This window comes from Micromys minutus (genome assembly GCF_963924665.1).
Source record: "Micromys minutus genome assembly, chromosome: 1".
Lineage (NCBI taxonomy): Eukaryota > Metazoa > Chordata > Mammalia > Rodentia > Muridae > Micromys > Micromys minutus.
The window spans coordinates 101,465,412-101,479,586 of NC_137969.1; the positions used below are offsets into that span (position 1 = coordinate 101,465,412).

Sequence of the window (14,175 nt, forward strand, 5' to 3'; positions counted from 1 at the left end):
CTGGCTTGCTCCTCATGGCTTGCTCAGCCAGCTTATAGTACCCAGGGCCACCAGCCCAAGGGAGGCACCACCCACAATAGGCTGGTCCCTCCCCCATCCATCACTAAGATTTTCTTAATTGAAGTTTCCTCTGTCAGATGACTTTGACTTGTGTCAAGTTGATGTGAAAGCTAGCCAGCACACCTCACTTGCATGGCAGTGTCCTGTTTGGAGATTGGGTGACATTCAGGGTGTAGGCAAAGATGGGGGCGGGGCTGTGGAAGCACCTTACCTGCCTAGAGCTGATTTGGGGTAAACAACCCTCAAATGGCACATTTGGAGTCCTGTGACTAGAGCTGGGGCATTGTGAGGTGGCTCCCTGGAGGAAATACTGGTTTTGCTTTTCTTAGCCCTCACTTGCCTGGCACCAAGGCAGATTTTTCTGCCAGTAGTCCCCTTCATTGCCAACTCTGTACTGGGGAGCTTGTTCCTTAGTTAAACCAAATCCTGGACATATTGTTCTTGATCTCTGGAACCCCTACAAGGGTGGGGTCTATGATTTTTAGCCCCAGGACTAGCCAGTCCTGGGCTAACCAGTCTTTGAGGCCACTCACATCCCACCCATATTTTAGATACTGTGTGAAAGTTCATCTCTCAATGTAGTCTCAACTAATCACTTTACAGAGAAGGGAATGAGCCCGCAAAGGATCGAAGGACCAACTGTTACTTTTATACAGAAAATGAGAATTTGGCTGGAATCCAGACACAACAGTTGCAGTTGGGGTCTGGGCATGTATCCTGGGAATAAATGGCTGGCAGCACCGCCACCTGCTGGTTACATATGGTAGTGCCTTAGGGTCGCAGCCTCTGGGTTTTTGCAGTGTTCTTTGCGTGGTGTGTAGACAGAATCCACTTCTTACTGGATACCTAATCCCCACTCTGACTTTCCCAACCCTCCACGTACATCCCTTTTACCATCCGGGCTGTCTGCCTAGGCCTCTCACAGCAAGTGTAGGATATCCCCAGTTAGATCCCTCCTCTTTCCTTACAAACTCTCCAAGGTATAATCCCGTACAGTCGAATCCACACACAAACTAGATCCTCAGGAGATAAGCTTTTGAGCCAAGTGTTAGGTGGGGCAAGGCAAGGTCTCCAGGGTTGGAATGAGGTCGAGGGATAGGGGTGTCCAGGGCTCAGGGTAGCCACAGGAGTGGGGTGGGGTGGAAGTTGTAATGTGAGCTATTGCTGGTGCTGAGGTTGTGGTCTGGACAAAGCACCATGGTGCGGGAGCCCTTAGAGTGGTGAGTGTTAGTGTGTAGGATGTAGGTCAGAGTTTCTCAGAAATTGTGTCTGGAATAAGATACTGGAGATGTGGGACAGTCTCGGATGGATACCCAAGTCAGGGGATGGGACCCAGAGAAGGATAGGTTGTCAAGAGGCCAAACAGAAGCATCCCAGGCGCCTGGAAACCAGAGGAGAGGACGCAGTGAGAGCTAATCTTTGGTAGGGGTGAAGCTGAGGGGGCGGAGAGGGTCAAGGACTAAGGACTTCAGGGTTTGTCATTTGGTAATAGGAGGGCTGAGGGGTGGGGCAGATTAGAGACTGATTGAAGGCGGGGCATCTTGGGCAGGGGCGGGGCTTGAGCTGTCTACCGCTCACCCGTGTCTTTTTCCGGCAGCCGCCTTCACCATGATTGGCACCTCCACGCACCTGTCAGACCAGTGCTCACAGTTTGCCATCCCATCCTTCTGCCACTTCGTCTTCCCGCTGTGCGACGCTCGCTCCCGGGCGCCCAAGCCGCGGGAGCTGTGCCGGGATGAATGTGAAGTGCTGGAGAACGACCTATGCCGCCAGGAGTACACCATCGCCCGCTCCAACCCGCTCATCCTCATGAGGCTCCAGCTACCCAAGTGCGAAGCGCTGCCCATGCCCGAGAGCCCTGATGCGGCGAACTGCATGCGAATCGGGATCCCCGCTGAGAGGCTGGGTCGCTGTGAGTGTCCCGAGGGCACAGAGCTGAGCAAACACACCTCCTCGCTTCTTAAGGTCTCTGTGCCCTTCTAAGCAGGGCCAGGTCGGTTGCCAGAGCCCGCAGCGCAGTCTCAGGGAAGCCCTCTAGTGGTTGGGTGGTTAACCTGCGCCAGGCTCTCACCTGAGTTGGACCCTTCCCTTATCTGGGTCCGGCTCCTTGAACCTGGGGTTTCCAACGTGAGTGATCTTGCTTCATACTCTAATCCATGTTGGGACCATGGGAGTGGCAGAGCCAGCCTCCCAACTTGTTGAATGGTTCCTGGACCCCAGGGATTCCTAACACTGAACAATTTTCAAGAGCTCAGCAAGCCCCTAACATGCATCCCTGGAAAAAGAAATTTGGGTCAATCAGCTATTCTGGGTGCCTGCCTATGGAACGTCTGATCTCAAAGATAGGGACTATTTCATTCTTCCGAGCCTGAGATCTGGGTGTGGCCTCTTTGAATTCGAACAGGACAGAGGCCCAGGCCCCAGCTTTTTCTCCTCATCGGAATGCTGCATAGATCCCCATCTTCCCCATGCCTGTGGGCTGGAGGTTTTAGTCAGTTCCACGAGCCCTGGCAGGTGGACAGAGGCCAGTCGGGTCAGCAACAGTGAGGAAAGCCATTTCCACACAGACTGAAGACTGTGGGGGAGGGTGTGGCAGGGGAGAAGGGGCATTCCAGAACAGGTAGGGAGACCCAGGTCTGAGGCTTCTTTCCTGCAGACTCTGAGGATATCTGATATCTGTAGTTTATCTGAGTGTTCCAGAAGTGGGCAACTCCTTACCCAGGGTAGCCAGGGCCTGGTCCCAGCATGTGTACCCACACCTTGACTTTGGTTTTATGCTGTGCTCCAAGCGAGAGGATGAAACTCACATGTTCTGTGTTCCTGCGATGATGAGGTGAAGTCGCACGGAGGAAGCCTGAGTTAAGATTTAGGTGTGTCTTAGGAGAGGGTTTGCAGCAAACAAGGGTGAAGCTTAACAGCCACATCGCAGGTTCTAATGCCTCTGTGGAGGTGGGGTGAAGTGTGTCCTCACACATGGCTGAGCCAGACTCTCACTGGGCAGCAAATGTGGCCTCTGCGGGTGCAGAACCAGGCCTGAGACTTGCCTCAGTTGCTTCTGCAGCTCCATTTTACTTCTAGAACAGGCTCCTGTTGGGTTCAGCATCCTGGCCCTGAGTTTGGTGTGGGTGTCATAGGTGGCCTCAGGGCTGCAGCATCAGCAGTAGTCTTGCTTCCAATATGTGTCCCTGTTGCACCTTCTGTGTCACTGGTGGGCTTGGGACTTACTTAATTCAGCCCCTCTAGTGCTCCTTCTCGGGTCATGTAAATCCCTTAGGTCTTTCCTGCAAGAAGGCAGGAAACCCTAAGGACAGGAGGGCTCTGCACACAAGCTTGCCAGTGTCCCTTGGATGCTCAGGCCCCTAACTCTCTGTTTCTCTTAGACCACCAGTGTTACAACGGCTCTGGCGCTGACTACAGGGGGATGGCCAGTACCACCAAGTCAGGCCACCAGTGTCAGCCTTGGGCTCTGCAGCACCCCCATAGCCATCGCCTGACCAGCACAGAATTCCCAGAGCTGGGAGGAGGCCACGCTTACTGCCGGAACCCTGGGGGTCAGATGGAAGGCCCCTGGTGCTTTACACAGAATAAAAACGTACGCGTGGAACTGTGTGACGTACCCCCATGTAGTATGTATTCTCTCTATCTATCTATCTATCTATATGTGGATATATATATTTAAATGTTGACTGTTGAGTTTTCCTGTAATGGAAGTTTGTGTCTTGCCAGGGGACAGTGGGTGAAGGGGGGGTTCTTTATCTCCTATTACCACACAATCATTTGTTTTAAATAATATTGTAATAGCAGATCATCATGGGATGTTTTAAGCTGTGAAAAGTCTGAATGCTGTGCTGGGCAGCTCTAATCTCACCTCCCAGCAGTGACCACCCCGTGCATTCTAGAACCTTTCTCCTACCAGTCCCCGTGTGTGTGGTCCTGAACATTCAGTTTAGCACCTGGGTTCTCACATCAACATCACTGCACAGGGTTGATAAGCTTGGTGGAAATAATTCTCCATGCTCCTTGTCCCGTTTCTTGGGGACAGTAGATTTCGGGTCTCTATGTCCCCGACAGACAGTTCTCTGGTCTGTCATGAATGGGCAACGGATGTGCAATAGCTGGTTTAAAACATCAGTAGTCAGCTGTGTCTGAGAGCCCTGCCGCTCTGAGGAGTTGATATCCACAGCCATATTTATCCATCACTGGCCTTGGGGAGGGGGAGCTGGGAGGGTGTCACAGGACATCCTACCTCTGAGTAAGCATCTGTTCAGTGTAGGAATGTACCTTGTGAATGAAAATGTGTGATGTCACATTCAAGTGAAATCTACTTCTGAGGGAATGCTTTGGCTCTGCAATGCGGTGGAGGGGGGATGGGAATGGTAAAGACTGGGTGTCAGGCATCTAATTGTGTCAGACATCCAAACTGGGCGAGTTTTAGAAAGATGGACATCAGGCTTTTGACAGTGATCTCCCCAGATCCATGGGGATGTCCAGGTAGGGAGTGTTTTGCTGAGCAGCTCTCTAAAGAAAAATATATAGGTTACTGGACCTGGAATTATAGATTACTGAAAGGTCTCTACTCATGGGGCATTAACATAAGGGACCACCTGAAGGGTTGCTGGTGATAACTAGATAGCAAAGCACCTCTAGTGTATCATAGGAGGCTCTGGGGTGGCCAGGACAAAGTGCAGGGAATGGATACAGCCGAAGGAGCCCACAAATCTATCTGTTCTGACAGGAAGAGATCAAAATATCTTACTCTGCTCCAAAGCAAGCAGGGTAATACAGACAACGCGATTCTATTTAAAAGTAAGTTCACAGCCCACCCTAGGAAAGTGCAGTTTCTGTATGCCTTAATAGTTACTCTGCAGGGCTGGAGAGATGGCTCAGGGTTAAAAGCAGTGGCTGCTCTTCCTCTCTGAGTTCCTTTCCCAGGAACTCACAACTATCTGTAATGGCATCGGAGGCCCTCTTCTGGCCTGTAGGTATACATGCAGATAGAGCACTCATACATCAAACAAATAAAATTTCAAAATGAAAATGTTACTCTGTATAGCTGAAAACATCATGTGAAGTTGGGTACCAATCCGTCAGCAGCATGACAGTCTTTGGTGACATGCGTCACTATGAGCGATGACCTCCACTTTCCCTGATACCATCTTTTTGTTTGTTTGGTTGGTTTGTTTTGTTTTTCCAGTGTGTGCTGTGTTGGTAACTTCTAAATGACAGCTGTTTACTGTGTGGGCAGGACTCACATTTCCGATCATGGGGCAAGGGGTGCAAAAGCTCCCCACTGCTTTAGTTTCTTTCTTGTTGCTGTGGTGAGATACAATAGCAAAAGCAACTGACAAGAGGGTGGGTTTATGTAACTCCTGTGTTAGTCGCTCTTGGAAGGGAACTCAGGGCAGCAGGAACTCGAAGCAGCCATCCCGGGCCGGCCGTCAGGAGCAGAGAGGGATCAGAAAACACATGCGGGCTTGGCTTGCCTTCTTCATGATCTTCAGCATAGGATTCCCAGGCCAAGGGATAGTATCCCCATACCAATGATCCTAATCAAGACAGCCCCTTAGTCTAGAGCAGTGGTTCTCCACCTTCCCAGTGCTGTGAACCTTTAATACACTTTCCCATGTTGTGGTGGCTCCCCAACCATAGAATTAGTTTTGTGGATACTTCATAACTGTAATTTTTGCCACTGCTATGAATTGTAACATAAATATCTGTTTTCCGGTGGTCTTAGGTGACCCCCTGTGAAAGGGTCATTCAACCCCAAAGGGCTCACAACTGTGAGGTGAGGTCCCACAGATACAGACAATGCCTCGCAGCTGTTCCTGGAGGCTTGTGACCTAGGTGTGTGGGTGGCACTACAAACCGTCACACCCACCCTAAACATAAAAGCAGAGCCAGTCTGGTTTCTCTGTCCCCACCTCCCCAGACTTCTAGAACACTTAGTCTTGGATCCTTTCTGGGGAAGTTATTGCATAGGGGCAGAGGAGGGTGTTTTCAGTCATTTTAGTGTATGTTACTTCAGAGGACCAGGTAATAAGGCTGGGTTTGGAACATGGTGATTTTTTTTTTTAATATTTTTATTTTTTGTCCCTTCCCAAGGTGGTAACAGAGTCATCTCCTTCAGATATACAATCACTAGGAAGGGCTTGTTTCTTCCACATGGGTCCTGGTTGCTGACTGGTTAAAGAGTATCCATGTTTCTTGTCCTTATTTATGGGGGGAGGGGCTCAAGTGGAAGGAGAAGCCCATGGTTACCTAGGCCATCTAGAGAGCCCACTGTTCTTATAGGGAGGTCAGCCTCAATTTCTTAATTACCCTGGTTTCAACTTCATGGTGCATGGGGTGCGAAGCCGTCCAGGGACAGCCAGCCCCCTTGCCATGCGCTGCCCAGGGTTTGTCAGTCCTGACACTTAACCCTTCTTGCTGTTGTACTTCAGTCTGTCTCTTTGGAAGTTCCTTATATGGAGATCAAGCTCAGCTTTTCCCGGAGAAAAACCGAAGGGAAAATCCGGAGGGTCCTTGTTTGTGATCTGAATCCTCAGTCAAAAATTCTTCTCACCCCCAATTGCCTATCTGTACTCCATTTACATTAAGGGCATCACTAATTGTTATCCATCATTATACAAAAGTGTTAAAAATATATTAAGATGTTAAGTACGGGAAAGGTTATCAACCTGGGATTCTTTACCTGGTGGTCGAAGGGGCGGGTGGAGAGCTTGCAGTTGAGAAAAAGAGTGTCTTCTAAAAGCTCATGAATTCCCTCTCTGGTACCCAGGTCCCCGAGATGGCAGCAAGATGGGGATCCTGTACATCCTGGTTCCCAGCATTGCTATTCCCCTGGTCATCGCTTGCCTTTTCTTCCTCGTCTGCATGTGCCGCAACAAACAGAAGACCTCAGCCTCCACCCCACAGCGCAGGCAGCTGATGGCCTCCCCCAGCCAGGACATGGAGATGCCACTCATCAACCAGCACAAACAGGTCCCCCAGCCCATATGCTAATGAGGCATTCGCTCTTTGGGGGCTGGGAGGGGCAGGGATGGAGTATCAGCGGACACCAACAAGTCCTCCTGGGGTGTTCTAGGAGGAAGCTTTGATAGGGCCCAGCAGAAACATGGGGTAACAGGCATACATGGGCTCTCTTGTGTGCCCTAGTCTGAGTTCAGGATGGGGTACCTATGACACTGAACTCTGGATTTCCTCTACACACTGAGCTAAGGAACCCTGGGTAAAAATCAAAAGAGAGCAGAACCCAGGAACAATTCATATTTACCTGGGGGTTGGAGGGGTAGAGGTGGGTGGGCAGCTTGGTGTTGAGAAGGGAGGCAACTTCTGCAGCTGCCTCTGTAAACAGATGGGGAGGTGAGTGCCCACAGTCTTTACACCTGAGACTGGCCTTCCCCTCCCCCAGGGACCTTCCTGGCCCAGCAGGCTGCCCCAGTTTTGCCCCCAGGGGAACACAGAAAAGGGGAATTCAGTCAGCTCAGACATTTGAATATTACCTTGCATTTTTAAGAGGGTGGGGTGGCCTTTTTTTCTGGTTTTGTTTTTGAAGGCAAGTTTGCCATCCCTTTAAACAGGATGCCAGGGAAACAAGTGGGAGCCAGGCCTCAGACATGCACACCTAGATCATGACTGACTTTGAGACCAGTGTCCTCTCTCTCTTTGTCTCTCTGTCTCTGTCTCTGTCTCTGTCTCTCTCTCTCTCTCTCTCTCTCTCTCTCTCTCTCTCTCTCTCTCTCTCTCTTTCTACTTTGAAGACTCAGCCACGAATTCCAGCTGCCTGCTGTGGGTTGGGACTAGCTTCTGAGGAGAGTAGGCACACAAGCCTTAGGGGCTGCAGATCATCCACGCAGAAGAAGCAGACAGGGCCCATGTCACCGGGTGTCGCTTCTATCAGAAGAATATCAAACTGATCTTCTAGTGCAGAGGAAATCCTTAGACTGACTCAGCCAGACTCCTGAGAACATGGTGCCAGGCTCTGAAATGACCGAATTCCAACAGGCCAACAGGCAGACTGTTAAGGGCAGGGCACTGTGGGCCCATGGGAAAGACATTATCCTGCTGTGATGTGGGGCATGCTGGGGGAGGTGTGACAGACACCTCTGGAGGGTCCCTGGGTAATTCTAGAAAACTGGCTCTGCGCTCAGCCTCAAGTGTGAATAGATATAGGCCAAAGGCGTTGGTGGGGGCACGGGGGTGTGCTCACATTTTGGAGAGACCTAACAAGTATCTATCTGTGTTAGTTCAGGAGGGTTTCAGATGGGGGTAGCCGCACAGCATCGGAGCTATAATTAGGTGTCGGAAGGGCTGCCAGGCAGGTCAAGACCAGGAGACACAGGACCAGCAAGACTTTGGCACTGCATTGATGGTTGTGTTTGACTTTTTCCTCTTGGCAGGCCAAACTCAAAGAGATCAGCTTGTCCACGGTGAGGTTCATGGAGGAGCTTGGAGAGGATCGGTTTGGCAAGGTCTACAAAGGCCACCTGTTCGGGGCCGCCCCTGGAGAACCGACCCAGGTGGTGGCCATCAAGACGCTGAAAGACAAGGCTGAGGGGTCCCTGCGGGAGGAGTTCCGGCAAGAGGCCATGCTCCGTGCACGGCTGCAGCACCCCAACATCGTCTGCCTACTAGGCGTGGTGACCAAAGACCAACCCTTGAGCATGATCTTCAGTTACTGCTCACACGGCGACCTCCACGAGTTCCTGGTCATGCGCTCGCCACACTCCGACGTGGGCAGCACTGATGACGACCGCACGGTGAAGTCAGCCCTGGAGCCCCCTGACTTCGTCCACGTGGTGGCACAGATTGCTGCAGGGATGGAGTTTCTGTCCAGCCACCACGTAGTCCATAAGGACCTGGCCACCCGCAATGTGCTCGTGTATGACAAGCTGAACGTGAGGATCTCAGACTTGGGCCTCTTCCGTGAGGTGTACTCCGCAGATTACTACAAACTCATGGGCAACTCGCTGCTGCCCATCCGCTGGATGTCACCCGAGGCCGTCATGTATGGGAAGTTCTCCATTGACTCTGACATCTGGTCCTACGGTGTCGTCCTCTGGGAGGTCTTCAGCTATGGCCTGCAGCCCTACTGTGGGTACTCCAACCAGGACGTGGTGGAGATGATCCGTAGCCGGCAGGTACTGCCCTGCCCCGATGATTGCCCTGCCTGGGTCTATGCCCTTATGATCGAATGTTGGAATGAGTTTCCCAGCCGGAGACCCCGCTTTAAGGACATCCACAGCCGGCTCCGGTCCTGGGGCAACCTATCCAACTACAATAGCTCAGCACAGACCTCAGGAGCCAGCAACACCACACAGACCAGCTCCCTGAGCACCAGCCCCGTAAGCAATGTGAGTAATGCCCGCTATATGGCACCCAAACAGAAGGCCCAGCCCTTCCCACAGCCTCAGTTCATTCCCATGAAGGGTCAGATCAGACCTTTGGTGCCCCCGGCACAGCTGTACATCCCAGTTAATGGTTACCAGCCAGTACCAGCGTATGGGGCCTACCTGCCCAACTTCTACCCAGTTCAAATTCCCATGCAGATGGCCCCACAGCAGGTGCCCCCCCAGATGGTCCCCAAGCCGAGCTCACACCACAGTGGCAGCGGTTCCACCAGCACTGGCTATGTCACCACGGCACCCTCTAACACATCTGTGGCGGACAGGGCAGCCCTACTCTCAGAGGGCACTGAGGATGCACAGAACATCCCAGAAGATGTGGCACAGAGCCCGGTGCAGGAAGCAGAGGAGGAGGAGGAGGGTTCTGTGCCAGAGACTGAGCTCTTGGGAGACAATGACACACTCCAGGTGAATGAGGCCCATGTCCAGCTTGAAGCCTGAGGAGTATTCGGGGGGCCTGGAGTACTGGGACGAAAGTTCCTGATATGACCAGATGGGGACCTCAAAATGGCTCACAGAAGTGCCAGAGAGGGGCCACCTATCATCAGAGCCCAGGGACTGGCAGGCTGGTTTGAGCCTGCCCACCTGACACTGTGAGGGGTCTTATACTATCTCCTGCACTCTGTGCCCGTAAAACTGCCGCTGCCACCCTGGCTTGGCTGGAGGCCATTTCAGATAGGGACCCTGGGCAGGGTCCCTACAATATGACCACCTCAGAAACAGGATCGGGAGACCCCACCTCCGTCTGCTTTATCCTGATGGTAGATGGGTGGTAAGATAAAGATGTGCAAAAAGTCAGGCACATCTTCACTCCCTGTTTTGTGGGCTGAGGATTCAGAAACTGGGGGTGGGAGACAGGGTTGTGAGGGTAGCAGAGAGGGTCCCTGGAGCCTAGATGCTCAGTTGGCCTCCTGCTGGCTGAGGATAGAGAGAGCGCTTTCTCTCTGTGGCCACTGCCAAAGGCCAGCAGAAGGAGGCTGCTGCCATCTGCTGGGGTCCAAAGGACAGAGGAGCTTCTGAATAGTTGGGAGTGCCTTGTATTAAAGGAAAAAGTGCCTTTCCAAAACCGAAACAAACAAACCAGCACAATTTTGTATTTTTGTGAAGGGTTTTAATTATACTGCGTATGTATTTTGTCTACTTTCCTGGAATTCAAGGGAAAAATGTTTCCTAGGTTTAGAATGTTCAAAAGGAAGCAACGTTGTACAGAAAACAGTATTGTTAATTTTTTTTTTTTTTAAGAATCCTGTGCAGACCTGAAATGTAATTTATATGGTTTTCCGTGTGCCGTTTTCGTGGAAGTATTTTGATCCTAAATAATGACTTAGTAATTTAACTGTGTGTATTCTCTCTGGGATGCCACCACACTGGGGTTGTGTCACTGCATTCTGCCACACGTGCTGAGGTTCTTACATTTCAGGGCCCCCACTCCACATGGGCCCTGGGCAAGCTGCCTGGCACATGGTGTCAGTTCCTTTTGTGGGCCCCATGCCTGGTGTACCCAATAAACAAGCCTTTGTTTGGCACTTCTGCAGGTGGGAAGGATGCTTGGTCAGGCGGACTCCTGCTGGCCGAGGGAGCACTTGGAGCACTTGGGAAGGGTTTGGGCTGGGCTTTGCAGTAGATTTACAGTTTTTCTAGAACCAGCAGCTCTATGGGAATGAAGCGAAGATGGAGGCAGATGACAAAGATGACAGGCACCCTTTATTCTCCTGCAATTTGTGTTGTTTTGTGTGTGAGCATGTGCATGTGTGAGTGAAAGTGTTGCGTGTATGCGCATGTGTTTGCATGTTTGTGTGCATGTGTGTGTTGTGTGAATGTGCACACTTGTGTGTGTGTGTGTGAATGTGTGTGTCTATGTGTATGTGCACACATGTGTTTGCATTTTTGTGTGCATGTGTGTGTGTGTGTGTGTGTGTGTGTGTGTGTGCACGCACATGTCTGTGCCATGTATCATAATGTGTCAGTGGGGTTTAGTTATTTTCTACAATTCAGGCCCTAGGGATTAAACTCAGGCCATCAGGCTTGGTGGCAAGTCGCATAGCCTGCTGAGCCATGTTGCTGCTTCTGCTTCCGCTGCTATACAAACAAAATCAACAATTCCTCCCTCCCTCCTTCCCTCCTCCCTCCCTCCTCCTTCCTCCCTCCCTCCTTCCTCCTTCCCTCCCTCCCTTCTCCTCCCCTCCTCCCTCCTTCCCTCCTTTTCTTCCTCCCTTGCTCCCTCCCCCGCTGTCTCCTCCCTTTCTCCCTCCCTTCCCCCTCCTGCACTTCACAGGTACTGTACCCTTATATCCACTTACTCTGTCTTAGATCCGGAGTTCAGTGTGACTTGTCCACCCGTGTAAACATACACTGATTGAGTCCAGCCCTCCTTTGGCCGCCCAACTCTGACCTCTAGGAATCTATTCTCGTCCCCTCATCGCCACCCCCACTGCTTTTCTGTTACAGCTGTAAGCACAGATTCATCACAAGCGATATGAAATGGCCTTGGGTTTCTAGTGTGATGCCTCTGGAAGTTCTCAAACCCGGAGCATGGCTTTGCAGGGCTCTAGAGAAGGCACAGGCGGGATAAGGGAGAGCGAGAGCCTTCACTACCCAAAGCTACCTGCACCCCTTTCCATTTGCAGTGTGGCTGCCTGAACCAATGCCTTGGAGCACCTAGTGTCAGGGCACTGAGATGTAGTGTCCTAGTGGCATCCTGGACACAGACTTGCCAAATAACCCCTGTGCCCAAGCCAAGGGACCTTTGCTTTGATGGTGCCTGGGAGCGTGCCTTTTGCTCCAGTCCCTTACCCACATCCCGCTCTCCTCAGAGAGCTGTGTCTACGTTGTCTTTGGCCTCCAAGCACTCAGTTTGACTAGGTGTTGCTGGCCCAGAATGCCTTTCCAGCAAAAGGTAAGGGATGCTGATGGTGTTGCTCAAGGGGTTGCAAGCTGAGACCCATTCAGGCAGAGAACCATTGGCCTCTTAGGATTCATTTCAGGACCTGTTCCCCCATCCCCTGTTTCTTTAACTCCGTAAATTTGGACTTAACCTTGAATAAACTGACATTGTGAGCCCCACAGCGTCCCCCAAATTGTCTAGCCACTTTTAGGAGAAAGAACTGTCTTAGACAGAAACCACCTTATAATAGCAGGTCTCCTGCCTTGATGTATACGTGCCTTGCGCTAGGTTGTAGCAACTGACCTTGCCCCACCCCTCCTATCTTCCCAGAGTCCCAGTCTCTTGACTAAGCAAGTCATAAGAAGTGCAGAGATCCTGGTTGAGGCCAGAACTGCAAAAAGAGGAACCACGGGGTTACTCACTTAGAAGTGGACTGTCCTGCGGGAGCCTTCACAGATGAAAGACCAGCAGGGTTTTCGGCTTTGTTTTGGCAGTGGTGTGTGGTCTCACGGTGGGAGGCTGGGGTCAGCAAGCCCTTCCTGTTCAGATTCTGCTATAGAGGACAAGCATACCCATTTCTCCAGGTATAGAGTGGTGACAAGTCCGTGGAGTTCTTTGGTGGCCTGTGGATGGGAGGTGGGTACGGGGAGGCAGGAGAGCCCGGGGTGTTCTTGCTGGGATGGCAAGTTTTGCCCCCCAGCCTGTTTTCTGCTCACTTTGCTGTCCCAGAATAGTACTGCTTAAATCCACCGTGCCCCGTGAACCCCAACGTGTGTCCCAGTGTCAGCGCACACGCTTCCCCCAGGGACGGAATTTGGGCTAAGGATGAGGAGCCGGTGTGGTCAGGATGTCTAGAATGTATATGAAGGGGATGGAGTTGACTTTCGGAGGATAATGACAACTCCTGAAAGAGGAACTTGGCCTCATGTCTAACTTGTACACCTGGTGGTTTAACTGTTCTGCGGACGCTGAGGTGTTAGTGGGAAATGACTCTTTACGAGTCACCGTAAGCAGGGAAGCCGCTTCAGCCAACCGTGACTGGCCACCAGGTACTAACGGTCGTCACTGCCAGTACCCCTAGAATCTGGAAGTGGAAGCTCTACAGAAACGTTGGTGGGTATTTCTGTCTCATAGGGGGAGATGTATTTGGGGGGGTGGTTTCAAGAAGGTTAAATATAAGCGGTTCATTTCCCCCTCGTTCTAATCATAAACTCGGGGTGAACCTTGAGGAAAGCTACCAAACCTTTGAAAGTTTCTGCGGCTGAGAAATAACAGGTTTAGTTAGAATGTTCTAGAACCATGGACCATAGAGTGAGGTGATTCAGTTCAGGACAGTGCCGTGGTGTGTGAGCCTCTGGGTGGGTGTGTGTGAGTGTGAGTGTGTGTGTGTGTGTGTGTGTGTGTGTGTGTGTGTGTGTGTGTGTGTGTTCGCTCCATCTGTGTTTGCACCCACAGAGCTTTGGTTTCACAGTCATAGCTACAGAATAGCACCTGCATGGAGCTGAATTCCAAGTGAACCCTACGAAGGCATGAGAACTTTCCGAGAGCCTTACATTTCTGAATACACCGTCACATTGAAGCAGTCTGTGCAAAGCACTGGCTATGTCTTTCTGTTCTGATGCAAGGGCGTGGTCCAAGAGGTTGTTACCTACCTGCGGCCGTCTCTTGTTTTCTCTAAGTCGATGCCTCTGCCTCACTTTGGAAATAGCTCACTGAACACGCCTCCGTGTTGGCGGCATTGGGGACCGTTTGTAGGTTTACAGCTGTGTTTCCAATAGACCTTGGGAAATGTATCAGTTCCTTGGGAGTGAAAATGAGAACTCACAT

General features: G+C 51.4%; 1 protein-coding gene across 1 annotated transcript in view; it reads left to right on the forward strand.

The window, feature by feature from the left end:
- Nucleotides 1–10,079, forward strand: part of ROR2 (receptor tyrosine kinase like orphan receptor 2) — a 165,976-nt gene extending 155,897 nt beyond the window's left edge. The window contains exons 6-9 of the mRNA XM_080940879.1: nt 1,658–1,972; nt 3,441–3,686; nt 6,839–7,041; nt 8,460–10,079. Coding sequence (XP_080797005.1) covers nt 1,658–1,972; nt 3,441–3,686; nt 6,839–7,041; nt 8,460–9,905 — 2,210 coding nt within the window. The 3' untranslated portion in view covers nt 9,906–10,079. The remainder of the gene's footprint in view (nt 1–1,657; nt 1,973–3,440; nt 3,687–6,838; nt 7,042–8,459) is intronic.
- Nucleotides 10,080–14,175: the final 4,096 nt, after the last annotated feature.